General features: G+C 39.8%; 2 protein-coding genes across 2 annotated transcripts in view; both read right to left on the reverse strand.

Moving 5' to 3' along the window:
• Positions 1–881: 881 nt before the first annotated feature.
• Positions 882–14,842, reverse strand: part of gpr156 (G protein-coupled receptor 156) — a 17,313-nt gene continuing 3,352 nt past the window's right edge. Inside the window, exons 2-11 of the mRNA XM_014027150.1 lie at positions 13,659–13,739; positions 11,184–11,324; positions 6,817–6,944; positions 6,564–6,699; positions 6,379–6,489; positions 5,526–5,651; positions 5,241–5,336; positions 4,435–4,671; positions 3,708–3,866; positions 882–2,646 (exon numbers count right to left, since the gene is read on the reverse strand). Of these exons, the coding sequence (XP_013882604.1) occupies positions 1,321–2,646; positions 3,708–3,866; positions 4,435–4,671; positions 5,241–5,336; positions 5,526–5,651; positions 6,379–6,489; positions 6,564–6,699; positions 6,817–6,944; positions 11,184–11,300 (2,436 nt within the window). The 5' untranslated portion in view covers positions 11,301–11,324; positions 13,659–13,739 and the 3' untranslated portion in view covers positions 882–1,320. The remainder of the gene's footprint in view (positions 2,647–3,707; positions 3,867–4,434; positions 4,672–5,240; positions 5,337–5,525; positions 5,652–6,378; positions 6,490–6,563; positions 6,700–6,816; positions 6,945–11,183; positions 11,325–13,658; positions 13,740–14,842) is intronic.
• LOC106531320 (E3 ubiquitin-protein ligase TRIM39) lies at positions 7,092–9,571 on the reverse strand. Its single transcript, XM_014027151.1, has 2 exons — positions 9,204–9,571; positions 7,092–8,869 (listed from the first exon to the last, which is right to left on the reverse strand). Exon 2 carries the CDS (start codon positions 8,865–8,867, stop codon positions 7,212–7,214), a length of 1,656 nt encoding a protein of 551 aa, XP_013882605.1. The 5' UTR covers positions 8,868–8,869; positions 9,204–9,571; the 3' UTR covers positions 7,092–7,211.

Consider the following 14,842-nt stretch of genomic DNA (forward strand, 5'->3'; position numbering starts at 1 on the left):
TATGCAGATTGTTGACGCTAATCCCAAACTAAGCTAATCAATAATGCTAATTCTAATTTGACAAAGGGCCAGTCATTCATTCAGCCACTTTTCAACATACACAGCTGAAAATGTATATAGTTCAATAGTATCAGAAAACATATTTAACAAAGTCTAAATGCAAAAAGACAATCCAAGTTCCCCACCCACATCCACACACCAATCAGGCGCCCTGGGTGGCACTTGCCACCCCAGTCACCCCTCTGGCTCCACCCCTGCTTATAGTTTTTCAGGTCAGTAAGGAAATAAAACAGGACATATCAATTGGGTCTCACTTAAGGGCCCCTAAACAATTTACTATCAAGCAATGTTTGCTGCATGGATAATACATGATGTAAATTCAAGTTGTAAAAATGTGTAGTACAGTACAAAGTTAAACATAACTGAATGTTTCTGGACACTAAATTGCCCCAAGGTGTGTGTGAGAATGTGATTGGTTATTTGTCTTGTTTGTCTCTATGATGGACTTGTAACCAGTCTCGGTTGTACCCCACTTCTAGCACAGCGACTGCTGGAGAAAAGCACCAACGACCACGTGACCTGGAAAGTAAAAGTGGGTGAAGACAATGGATAGATGGATGGATGGATGGATGGATGGATGGATGGATGGATGGATGGATGGATGGATGGATGGATGGATGGATGGAAAACATTATAAAGCCCATGCTTAATAGGTACCTGGGTAACATTTGTGACAAACCCAGTAGTTGGCCTATATGGTACCATGCTGATACCAGGTACAGACCTTCTTCTTACCCAGTTTTATGGTTATCTTTGGCTTGTTAGGCCTTTTCTCTATCTGTCACTGACTGAATTTCTACGTTGGCATATTTACTCAGAAGCACTCGTAAAGTAAAGTATTTAATACCAAAACATGCACAAATAAAAATTAAATAAATACACCTTTTGCACATTAGTTAGAATGCACATTTTGCCACGGTCTCTTTTTACAGCTGTSTTTGTCATCTCTACTCATTTTGATAAAATTATTAAAGCTGACTAATGTAAAAAAATTCTGCATTTGAGCTATAAATATTGCAAGTTTAAAAATTGCAAAAACAAATAAATAAAATACAGTTCAGTCCGTTGTTGAAAGTTTCAAGAAAATCACTCTACTCTTCAAAAAACAATAAAAAATAAAAACACTTCCCCATTAAAATACGAGGTTCAAACTATCTCTCAGTATAAAAACAGAATCTTTGTGTTTGCCTGTCAAATGTGAATTCAAGTTGTAAAAATGTGTAGTACAGTACAAAGTTATAACATCCAGTAAACATTTCATCACACTAAAGTGGGTTTGATGTCATCTTTGAACACCACGGGGCGGGATGAGGAGTGGTAGAGGTTGGTGCAGTCATCATATTCACTGTCGGAGGAGTCCGAGGAGCTGTCTGAGCACAGCAGTGAGCCTCGCTGCAGGCAAGAGTCACAGTAAGGACGATGATAGTAGCAATAATCTGTGGAGCTGCTTGAGTCTGAGTCCCAGTAACCACTTGAGTCTCGTATGTGGTGACTGCGMCGCTCGCCTTTACCACCCACCTTCGTCTCAGGCCCGGCGCAATGCCACACTGAGCATTTTTCAGACCTCGAAATGCATCTTTGACATGTTCCAGTTTCTTCCTGTTTGTCTTTGGCTTCCACTTTTTCCTCATTTTCCTTTTGTACCTCATGGTTGGTATCATGAAGGAGTGTTTCATTCACAGTATGGCTCCCTGGGTTTTGGTGACCCCAGTTGACATGTGTCTTTCTGCAGTTTGGGACCTCTGAGACTGTGTAGAAGCAAGAAGGGGGCAAACATCTTCTGGAGGTGTTAAAAGGTGGCCGCCGTTTTCTCATTGCGTAGGGGGATATGATGGGGTATTCACAGGGGATGGGAGGATGAGGGGAGCGGGGTGACAGAGGGGTCGGTTTTAGCTGTGGGGGTGTCCTTAAGGCCTGACCAGGAGATCTAAAGGTGGTCTCTGAGACTGCATCCAAGCTCAGCTCCTGGAGGATCTCCTGCAGCTGTTCGCTGCTGACRAAACCAGTCAGTTTGGCATTTGGTCCCACCTGCAAGGTTAGGTCATTGTTTTTGAGAAACATCCCCACTTGGGAGTTCAGTCGTCTACGGTTTTGGAGAGAGGTGACAAAGTGAACTGTTTCCTCTGCTGTCCTGCAAGGAAAAGTGAGAGGACGCTTGAGATCCTTGTCCTCTTTGGACAGAGCTGTGTCTCTGTCTGCATGTCCAGAAACTGAAACGTCTCTCTGGGTTTCACTTGTGTGAGTATCCTCTGCGATGGAGGGTGAAACAGACAGAGGGAGGGAGGGGTTTTGGACAGAGGCAGAATCACAGGAAGGTTTAACCACATTTGATGAAACATGGGGAAAAGGTGGGTTATTCAACAGAWGATGTTCTGAAAGTCTAGATTTGGTTTCCCTCTGGAATAAAAAGGAAGAAGAGGGGCTTTCTGAACGAAGTTCAGTGGTCTTGGTGGAGAAGGAGTTGAGCTGAGTGGGTGAAGAATCCATGTCCTCGTCCTCGAGGAGCTGGCTCGCTGTCATAAGTCTCAGGAGTTTCTCCTTGGCGTTGCTTACCTGTTCCTGAAGGCTGTCAATGGCAGCATTCTTCTGAGAAAGTGAAGAAAAAACTGTGTAAACAATTGGAGTCATAAATATGTCAGATAGTTATGTACAACACACAATTACATTAAAAACTGAGAAAACTGGTCTGTGTAGAATGTTGTCTTTGAATTATAATTATCTCAACTTTTTTGATTCATGCTTAACATATTTAAACTTTTAACCTCAGTGCTTAAAATCCAAATTCTCTATGATTTTTCTGAACAGCTGCAAAATTAAAAAGACTGATATTTTTAGCTGACACATGTCTAGGTGAGACGCTATCTTGACAAAAATAAAGCATCTTTGTTAACTTCCATTGTCTGAAATTGAAACCAAAATGTCTGATACACTGTACATTTTTAAGCCCCTATTTAACTAACTGAAATTAAAATGCGTATTTGAACATACAGCAGCAACATAAGAGCCATGTGAATTATAATTGCCAACACCTGTAAATAAAAATGCTGCATAATTTTATTTATTTATTTGTCAGAAAAATGTAATATTTGTTCACATGGAGGGGCAGAACTTCAAAATTGTGCTACATCCTGCCGACCAGAAGGAGTGCTCATTCTGTGTGGCTTCAACTTCTGTGTTCCAGTCATGTGTTTTAACATGTACCTACAGTATGACAACAGGTGTTCCCTTCTAATTGGTTTAGTGTGCTCASGTGTGAACAATAACATTTGTGTAAAAAAAGGGAACAATCGACTTAATTTGTTGACCATTCATTGGTAGGTCAACCCCAAAAGATTTGGCTTAGAAATCATAATGACATCATTGGCCAGATTTAGAGTAAAGTCAAATCAGGTCCTAATATCACTCTTCAGTGTCTTCCTTTTGCCTAAATCATTTATTGCCCCAGAAAACAAAAAAAGTGATGCACGACAACCAACCACAAACCAACCGGTATTATCATGAGTTGGCTTTATAAACTGTCTTGGGCATCAACGGTTCAATTTGCGCAGCAATAACTCTGTCAACGAGTCAATAAACAAGATCTATCTGCCCCCACATACAAACGAACTAATAAAATGCAGATGTCACCAATAACAGCAGTAGATTACCTCACTCAAGAGTTTTTTCATGGAGCTGTTCTCTCCCAGCAGGTAGTAGATCTCATCCTGGCTGTACATGGAYGCCTGGCTCTTACTGGGGCTGCTGAAGTACTTGGCCATCTGACTCTGGTTGTTCTGGTCCTCCTCAAACTGCCTCCACTGGGTCAGCTGCACATAGACAAGTTGGATGCTTTAGAAAATATCAAATCTGCATGTTGTGCTGGTTCAACATGCTGTACAAACTGATGATTGTAAATCTTTTGTTGGGAAATCTGAGCTGGCCTTTAGAGAATGCTGGRTTTGGGCACACGGGTTATYGYTTTAATATTTCCTTCTGTTTCACAGGTGATGCATTCCTTTACGTTAAGATAAACCCTCAACAGTCTCTTGGAGAGTCATAAAGCTGTTTGCAGCCGTTTATGACAAATTGACTCCTAGACAGCTCCTGTGTGAGTCATCCTCTGCTGACATGCACCGAAACTTCAGCTGTGAGCACAACGGTCACCTTTAAAATTTATTAGTTTTCCTCCCCTGAGTAAGAGAAAGAGAAACRTGTTTGCTCACACAGCTGGTCTGTCTTCCTACAGTTACTGTTTGATCGGCTCTTTGACGACAGCTCTGACTAAAACAGGGCTCTTTTCAAAGACTGAAAGGGTCATGCTTTCTACACTAAGTATGCGTTGTGAAACATTATKTTGACATTAATGCCTCATATCTGTTGGTGTTTGTTTCTAACCTGCGGCACAAACAGCATGCAGTTGGTGGCCAGTGTGCAGATGAAGATGGCTCCRGCCACAGTGCTGTAGACCAGGTTGGGCCAGGCCTGCAGAAAGATGGACACGGGGATGGCCACAGCAGAGAAGAAGGTCACCAGGGTGACAAAWGTAATGATGGTGGGAGACTGGTTGACTGGAGGATGGCTGACATTGCTGGTCAGTCCRGCCAGGTAGGTGCCGTAAAGGAGAAGACAACCCTGGATGAAGAGGTGAGGAAAATTGTAAAAAAGTCAAATAACTATGAAATTAACATGTTAAAACGAGTTTTGTCATTGTTGATTATCATTGTTTCTACTGCAATATAAAGATGTAAACTATAGCGCTTGTGCTCAAAGCAAATATTAATGGTTTTTATGTTATTTAGCTTAAAATGCCTCATTCAGACAAACAGAAACAAAATTTTAGAGTACATTTTAGGTACTCATTTAGATACTCACTTACTGCATTTTTCTACCCCAAAACACATGATAATACATAAAATATAATCATGGTTTGGTTATGAGTCTTTCCAATTTCATTTTAACCTACAAGAGTTTTTGTTGCATTTGATTTATTTTTAATCAAACAACCTTAGTGCAATTCAAAGACTCATGTCAATCTCTGCAAATATACATTCCAAGGTTTCTTTTCTATAAGTTGTAATACATTACAGTGCATTTGGAAAATACAACTATTTAATGTGATTGAATAAAATGTCATTGCGACGACAATAAATTTGMATAAYATTATGARTGTAGTTAATAGAGACTGAGCACAYGGTGCTTACTTTCTGGAAGGCAATCATGATGAGCCAAATACTTGGGTGTTCAGAGGAACAAGAGTGTAGCTGAGACAAAGAGGAGAAAACATCTCTCTCCACCACCTGCAGCAATGGAAACCAAAAAATATTTTTTTCCCACCAGAAAACACTCGATAATTTTAGATAGAAAAATTAGCTTATTTTGCTTCTCTGCAGTCTAATGTTATATTAATTAGTTAACAGCAAAAAGTAATCAAATAATAATCTGCTTCATTTGTGAGTTTTATGTACACATTACACATTGAATTCTACCTTGACAACAGCTCTGACAGATCGGGAACACCTGATGGGGTCTGAGAGGTTCCAGGCTGTGAGAACCAGGATGTCCACAAGGACGAGCAGAACCACCAGTCCGATCAGCTGGATGTCCCGGATGATCTGAGACAAAACAAGAACAAGAATACACAATCAAACCAAAATCTGTTCACCCAGAAGCAGGAGTGTTGTTGTTTTAGATGACTCTGTGGCTCCGAATTCAATTATGTCAATTAGTAATCATGTCACAGTCATACACAATTATGTTTTTCTAACAAACTTAATTATTATTAAAAAGCAAAATTTCTCAGACATGCTACATATCACATTGCTTTTATTGTTTTGTTGCTCTGGAAATCAAAAGTTAGTCCAAGTACAACTTTAGTGAATCAAAATCCAGATTACACAAGTTATTCATGATACACAGATTAATCAGGTTCCTCAGGTTATTCAGAATAACACGAGGCACTGAAAAAAACCAGCATTTTGATTTTTATCAACTTATCATAAAGGATATTAAGAAAATGTATTTATRTGAGCTGACAGAGCTTGCATGAGCTCAGAGTGTGATCAAACACTGTGAAAAGCTGGTGTTGCATCTGCAAGGGGTAACAAATATGAAATATTGCAATACTTTTACCTAATGCAACACTTCTCAATACTTCCATAATTCAAACTGATGCCAGCAACACAATGACCACAGCTATACTTCCACTTGTTTATTTGTTATACCGAAGTTGGACATGAGACTCCACCAAGCTGTTTGCTTTATTTCTGTCTCTAAAGCAGCTTTTAAAAGAGTAAATAATTTAAAATCARGGTTGGAAACCAGATGAACACGAATGCCTACCACTCTCTTATCAGGCACTCGCTGTGTGAACACTCTGTAGAGCCTCCACGTCTTCCCCAAAATYGGTCCAAACACCAGGGTACTTCCAAGACACAATGTCCATGTCCGAGCCTGTAGGACACATTATTGTAATCATCATAACTCATCATATAAATCCAGCAAAAGAAGCATAAATGGATACCTACTTGCAGCACATCTATAGATGTTCCAGTTTCTGCCAAAKCTTGTTCATCGATGGCGAAAAGATAACCACTGATGTAAGTGAGGACGCTTCCAAAGAGAGTCAGCACATTCAGGTTGGGACTGGACATCTTCACTATCCTGACGAATCGACACAAACATCAAACTGTAAGTGACTATAAGTAATCTGCAGTTACTGACCACTATAATGACTCTATGTATTCAAACTTGAATGCTGCTCTATGCTTCTTGCTCTACCTGTTGTTTCTGAAGCGAAGGGTGAAAATCAGAAAGCAGAACGCCGACAGGACGCCACAGGACAGGAGCGTCCAGACGACTGCTCTTAGCACTGAAGATAACGAACGTCTCGGGAGCTCCGCTGCCAGCTGCACACACAGACACRAGTTTTCAAAGCTCTTATAAAATCACAGCTTAATATAGCTCATTTGTGTGACTACTGATAAATGTGTTCAGAAGTCACTCTTTCCTTGAAAATAGACGTAATAACAAGAATATATATAGGCACAAGTTCATCTTGGAAAACATTTTATTAGGTAAATTCAGAAACAAACAGCAAAACAGGCTTGCAACTTTTTTTCAGAAAGTTTCTGTCATCAATAAAGCAACAGAAAAAGATCAAATGTTCTGGTAATTTAGATGTTCACGGGCAAGATGACAAGAGGAGCCGAGTTGACCCCACCATGATTCCGTCGTGGGTTGAAGTAAGGCAAGAGTCTTTCACCGAACGTGTATCCAATGAACGTGTAGACATGAGAACAAGTATCAGTGTTGTAGAAGGACACTTGTCCCCCCTCTATATCCACATACACCCCGACCCTCTGGAGATTTTCCACCAGTGGTATGTGCACAGGAGGGCTGTTGAGTGCCCAGTAGCTCCCGTTCTGCCTCATCCCCAGGGTCCAATAGCCTCTCTCAGGGTTCAACATGTTCCCTCCTTTCCTGTTGACAGATTCAAGTGCCACTCCAACATCCCACTCTGTCTTCCCTTTCACCTGGACCTCATAAAAGAACCTGCCAAAGGCGAAACCTTCCTTGGCCAAAACACTAACACAGGGGTAAAACCTCTTTGGGGTGTCATGGCAGCTGACAGCCACGTCGCCGTGATGGACCTGCTTTTTGTTTTCAGACAGCACCAGTTTGGGATGAGCCGTGTCAAGATCCAAAGTCAGGTCCACGGCACAGGACTTTGCCCTCTGAAATTCAGCCTGGCAAAGCCTCTTCACCTCAGCTTTCACTGTTTCCTCAACCTGACATGCAATTGTCCTGATCGCTCTCCTCACTGTTCCCACGTATTCCACACTTTGTCCACGAGTTTTGCACCAAAGAGTGATGGCTGGCACTGTTGAAAAAGCTGGAAAGCTCCGGAGAAGGTRGAGATCATCACTGGTGCTTGAAAGCAGATCCAGCTCAGTGCTTATGTGCCTCAGCTGGTCAATATCCTGCTCCATCTCCATTATAATCCCACTGTCCCTGGTTTCGACTTGCCTTTGCTTTGCTTTGATCACCTCAGCCACCTCGGCTTGGCCTTGCTGAACAATTTGGAGCAGATTGTTGAAAATCTGTAAACTCTCCTCGATCTCTTTTTCCATGTTTTTCTTACTAAGCTGAATGTTTTGTTTGATGTCACAGATTTTCTGTTTGAGATCTTGGATCATTCCCTGTACCTCCACGTTTAAGTTTCTAATTTGAGCTCTTTTGTTCTGGCTTTCATGCTCTATGCGGACTGTGAGGTGGGCCTTGTGGTCTTTAAGGATGCAGACTTGGCACACGTACATCTGATCAGTGTGACAAAACAGCTCCAGAAGGCTCTCGTGCTTCTTACACACTCTGTCCTGCATGCTCATCTTGGCGGCAATCAGCCGGTGGTTCTGGAGCGTGGCAAGGACATGATGGGGCTCCAGATGAGTCTCGCAGAATGAAGCCAAACAATCCAGACAGGATTTAAACGCTTTCACCTTTTTCCCAGTGCACACGTCACAAGAAACTTCACCTTTACTGCACACTGGCAGGTTCATCGTGTCGCCTCCTTCTTTGTATTTATTTTCCCAGAACTTCTTAAACTGAGAGGCCACTTCGGATATGAAGGTGTTAACTTTCAGGTCAGGCTTCTTGTACAGCTTTTGTTTACACATGGGGCACTGTGGCAGACTGGCGCTCTGCCAGTACCGCTGAATGCAGTCCCTGCAGAAGTTATGCCCGCACGGAGTGGAGACGGGCTGGTTGAACACGTCCAAACAGATGGGGCAAAGAAGCTGCTCCTTAGACAGGATGGTGGCAGCAGTGGCCATATCTGGGTAGGATAAAAACAGGTGGCATTTTATGGAACAGGTTGGCTCAGCTCATTGTATTTTTGTCCAACTCTGTTGGGTTTTAAAACACTTGTCTGTCATCTACATCCACGAAAAGCAACACACAGTGTTGGGTTTCATTGGAATATTTCATTTTAGCTGCAGTTTTTGCTAACCTAAGATCATAGGAATGAAGCACATAATTTTTTTAAATGCTGATTTTTCATATCAAACATTGCTACAACAATGTACAAACTTTTCTTCTGTTTGGAAGTTGTAACACTGAGGTTAACGCATGCATGAATTACCACAAAAAAAGGCAAAAAGCAAACTCACCTCATGTCTTTGTGTTGTAGTGAAAGGAGAAATAGGCTTGTTTGTGTTTACTAACTCCCACTGCCTCAAGTTTTTTTATGTTAGAATGTCACGTTACACTWGTCTTGCCCGCCTTCTTCTGGTGTTAGACCTGCTCCCTCTTCTCTTAAAGGCATCTGTGTCAGAAGGGATGCTAAACATAGCTTCAGCAGTCCACTCCCTTTACCTCACCTGACCTTTCCTAGTCAGCTGTCCACTCCAGTGGAATAATAAACAAGGAAACAGGCATGGATGCATATACAGTGCATACTTTACCTGTCGTACATTCAATCTTTGTGCACTTTGTGTTAAAAAGTACATGAACAAAAACAAGACATAAAAGCTAAAAATCAATAAGAAATAGAGYGATGCCAAATTAAGCAGTGCACTGGGCTGCATTGGTGGAAACTGGTATCTATCCTACAGTGTTGTATAAAACTCAAAGTGATACTTAAGTGTCTTATTGCAAAATGTCTTTGGTTAAAGTCAACCTCTAAGAATATTACTCAAGCAAAATTTTAAAGTATCTAACATTATCTGTACATAAGAATCAAAAGTAAATTTCTGACATAAAATCTATTTACGTATTAAAAGTTAAAGTATAGAGGGAATTTTTGGAGTTTAAAATGACATAAAAACATTTTTTAAAAGTCATAATGAAAATAATGTTAAATTAAAATGTTAAGGTTGAAAAATGTAAAATACATTAGTCTACCCGTTTCAGCTACAGGTGTGATGGATCATACAAATAAATTGGGGGCCAGAATGGTATTTATTTATACTTTTCATTCATCCTAAATTAAATTCACTTCATCTGAGAACTGTTATTTTTCTGGAACGATTTTTCTTCCTTTTTTTAACATTAAGCTGGAATGAAAACAAGCCAAAATGAAATAAGAGTAATGACTTTCTACTCTTCATGCTTTTTTAATGTAAGATGTAGAAGTACAGATAACTGAAAAATATTTTATTTTGATGAAACATGGGGAAAAGGGAGGTTGTCTGAAAAAAAATGCTCAAGTAAAGTATAGAAAACCAAATGTCTACCTAGATAAAGTAACAAAGTGCTTTTACTTTGTTACTTTACAACTCTGCCAACATAAACATGACTAAGCTGCAAGCATRTAAGAATGGACAAAGGTGGGATGATTTCATGAACATTTTTTAATATTAACTGAACATAGGTATGAATGTGTGTTATTTACAGAGGATGAAATGGTCAAGCTAATGTTCTGATTGATGTTCTAGTCAGTTTTCAAATATGTGTGTTATTGTGAATGACTGGAAAGAAAATCTTTAGTTGTGAGCTCGAGTTGGTATTCTGTGCTTTAAGCAYGACATTCCCACCTGCTGATTCAGTTCTCTCACGAACAAAGACATCAAAAATCAAGCAGTGTCATTTTGTAAAAAAAATTCACAATATGACTGCTGCTGCAGCRCACGTCTTCATCCCAACGAAAAGCTAAACAAAAATGTTCTCGTCRGTCTTATTCTCATGTTTAGTGTCTGCAGATTTTGCAGCACAAAACCGAAGAGTCGTTTCTTAAATTTGCAATCGTACAGTCTGACATGGGTTACTATCAAAGTTATAATCTTTCATGATTTTTTTAAATAGCACAGTGTAACCATCTATTTGAAACAATTTATGATAACAGTGTTTACTTACAAGTTTCTCTTTCAGCAGAGAGCAACCAGAAAATGAGCCAGCTGAACTTGAAGGAACATGACATGAAGTAGGTGACTTGAWCTCCATGTTCCAGATTGGAATCCTTGACCAGATCGGTAGAAAATAACCTCTTATCTTACACCCCAGCTTTCAGCACTATGTGAAAGTGTAAAATGCATCACTAAAGAGTACTTCATAAATACCTCCTGGGTATCTCAAATAACATACGTGTAGCATATCTGTGTATCTGTTGTGATGAAACGTGTACTGATGCGAGCGCTTGAGAAAAAGCTTACAGAGTTCAGACTGCATAGTTTTTGCAGAATGTCCACGCTGTCCTGCCTGCTGACTCCAGACTGGATGAAGCACAGTGGAGATTCACAGAGGGAGCTGCAGTTCAGCTCATGCTCCATGACTTCCACCGACACAAACACCACCTGAAGGGACCAAAAGATACAACAGCTGTGGTCACGTTTGTAAAMTAAACGCAAACACAACAATGCAGGGGAGGAATTCAGGTAAAACYTCTGCTTGAAATTAAACTTTGATTGKCTCTTATCTATGAGAGGCCCTTCAGGCCATAATTCAAACTTGCTCTCACATACACTATCAAACCCTCTCACACGTACTATCAAAGTCTAAGTCCACGCTTGATGTTATATGCTATTTGTATCAAAAATGCAGTTTTGATATGCTACAAAACCAAAAATAAGTCATATTAAACTGCAGAAACAATTCTGTGGCATAAGTTTTAGGTTTTTAATACCTCAACAAACTTCCAACAAAAATTCTGTCAAAAAAACTAATAAACAGTAATATCATGAGATATTTAGCTGAAAGAGGGTTGACTATAAAAGTTCTCGGATTACTTGTTGCAGAAAACTATGAGCTGCACATAACTTTTTGCTTAGTATACAGCAATGATTGAGTTTATGATCATTTTTATTTGTTGTGATTGATTAGCTGTGGTGGCCATTTTGAAACAAGTTGATGCTGAAATTCAAAAAATTGTAGATGTGCATTCAATGGTTACTTTCTGAAAATTTCTATAAAAGTTGTCCAGTGATTTAYAAGACATTTTGCTAAATGTATAGGTTTATTATGTATTGATTTATCAAATGTTCATTAACAATAGATTAACTCTGTTTGGGTACATAGTTAAAAGTAAGATAGTGTCTATACCAACATTTTAAATGCTTTTATGACAAATTCTGTTTCTGAATTCAGGTTTAAAGTTGTTACAGTTGTAAGACCCATGTGTACCACAGTGTGGTGCTCCAAACAGCACAGGGAGAAGTGATGGAGACGGTGACATTACTCAGTGACAGAACACAACCACACATCTATTTGTCCTCGCTTTCAGCTCAACACTGAATCACAGTCTGCTGCAGTACAGCCAAAGACAGACATCAGCTTTTATTCCCAGTTTTACTGATGGCCACCTCAYCTGGAGCCAGCTCACTCATTCAGAGCGACTCAGAGCGAGGAGCTGAGCAGCAGTTCATCGGTGCTGCCGCAGGTATTTTTATGAGACTACCCCAAGCTGCTCCAACACGCTGGAGAAATGACGAGGGCCCACCTGATGCTCGGAGCTGAAACCAGACTTCGAGTCWGATTGTTGTAATTGCTGCTCTGACTCAGCTGCATGATGCCGAGACGAGAAACGAGCAGTTTTTATTGAAATAAGTTGGCAGACAGGTGAGTGTTTATGTGATTTTAGACGTTACACGTGCCGTCGCTGTCTGTAGAATGATTACGAAGGCCTAATATCTGCTGAGATGCGAGTCAAAAWAATAGACAAAACAAAACGATTCAAAGAGTAAGTCATCAAATTGCTCAAATCAAAGCTTCAAAGATGTTWAGAAGACAAAGAAACCCTGAGGGCGGCATATCTGGGAAATGTCTGGGTTTCCTGCTCTTGTCCTGTCGTCATTTTCCAACTTTAGATCACAGTTCAGCTTCTTCCTGCAGGAAAAGCCGACAGAGAGAGGCATTTCCTTCGCTTTTGTCAAACCCAAACTCTGAAGGTATCAGCTTAAAAGGTTCAGCTAACATCAAGTTTTACAGTTTTTAAAAATTGTTTCCTATTTTTATTTAGGTCTTGGGGTCACGGTGAAAGCAGCCAGAACATCATGCAAATTCAAACTGTCTTCAGATTTTATGGACATGTTTTGACAGTTCAGCACAGTCATAAGGAGTGTCTTCTACAGTCCTGAAGGCTAAACCACAAGTAATACCTGAGCTACCTGTGTATGTGTGGGACGGGCCTTCGCCGACTTTGTTTCACTTGTTTGCTTACAAACAGCTTTTTTTTTTTTGTCTAATTTAAAAACCCTTTAGGAAGGTTTTTAACTTTCTCAGAAAGTCTTACAGGGTCTTGAAAAAAAAAAAACCGGTTGAAGTAAAGCCGCTCATTGTCCTGTCAGTCAGACCAGTTTTGAAGATTAGAGCGGCAACATGGAGGATATGAAGCTCAGATCAGGGGCAAATATTGAAACATTCTTTCAGTCAATAATCCGTTTATAATTTTATTCTTTAATCTGAAGTAGAATGCAATAAGACTGGCAATGAGAGGATGCCTTTTAGATTCGCGGTGATTGAGATAAATGTTCTGAACTAAATAAAATCATTACAGCATTTCACTTCTGAAGATATTTGGTTGTGCATAAAACTGTAAAAGTACAAAAAGGAGAACACATACTTTTAGGAATATTTAGGCAMAGAACAATAGAGAAGACTGTCCAATTCTAAAAACGTTTCAGGATGCAAACCTTGATCTTCAACGAAGGATCCCATTGCGTCGTCCCGTGTCAAAGTCCATCTCTCAGCACCAAGGATAGTTAGAATAAACACTAAAAATAAATGAAAAAATAAGGTTTCCTGCATTGCTACATGGTTCTCGTGACTTTATRCACAGAAAAAGATAAAATAAAAATCCCACGGCTTTAATTTCAACATCAAACTTCCTGGAGAGAATCCTGTCACTCGGGGAACACTCACTAGACTGCAGGAGTTTCCTTTTGAGCATGAAGGGAAGGAGGGAGGGAGGTGTTTGTGTCAGGAGAGGAGGTGACTGTGCACCCCCTCCACCTCTGATCACTTCTAAACTTTCCAACTCTGCTGTGATGCAGGAGAGCTGTGGCCCTTGGGGACTTTGGGGTGGCAGATGGGACCAACAGGGTGGGATATTATTTGTCCACTGATCAAACAAACAAGCTAAAAACAGCTGGAAAGAGAAAGTTTTTTTGAAATAGATGCTCATGAAGAATTATGGCAGATTTTTGACAAAATCTTTTTTTTTCTACAATTTGACAAATCTGAAGCAGTTTCTGTTTGAGTAGAGAAATTTGTTTCAGCAGATGAGACGCATAAAGGTGTTATTACAATGTCACAAAGATTTACTGTGGGAGCCTGCAAACATGACTCATTCCTCATGTGGGAGTGTCTCTAATGACAAATGGAAAAGAGGAAACAGGACATGTAGAGATTAAAAGATAAAAATATCCTGAAATTAATCTAACTCTCATTAATAAGTTATTTTTTTTTATTCTTGGAGGATTCACAAATAACGCTGTTTTCCAGTTTACACCTCTTATACCTTGTTTTGTATGATCAGTTTGTCAGTGTTCATTTTAAAATTAAAGTACATTTCTGCTGGCACTGAGACACCCTGATGAACCTGATTTTCAAAATTAGCAACACTTGCAATATCACAACTTAAACAAATGTGTCTGTTAGAAAGATGAACTCTGTAAGATAAAACCAGAAATATATTGAAAATGAAAAAAAGAAGCTCATTTGTGACCCTGGTGTCTCTTGGAGTAAACATTGACAAACTGGTAAATTAATTTTTACAATAGCACAAACGCACACTCATTAGGATAAATAGCACAAACGCACACTCATTAGGATAAATGAAATGGTTTCAGACACAATCAGAATATAAATCAGCAAA

Source organism: Austrofundulus limnaeus, unplaced genomic scaffold (genome assembly GCF_001266775.1).
Source record: "Austrofundulus limnaeus strain Quisiro unplaced genomic scaffold, Austrofundulus_limnaeus-1.0 Scaffold619, whole genome shotgun sequence".
NCBI classification, from domain to species: Eukaryota; Metazoa; Chordata; class Actinopteri; order Cyprinodontiformes; family Rivulidae; genus Austrofundulus; species Austrofundulus limnaeus.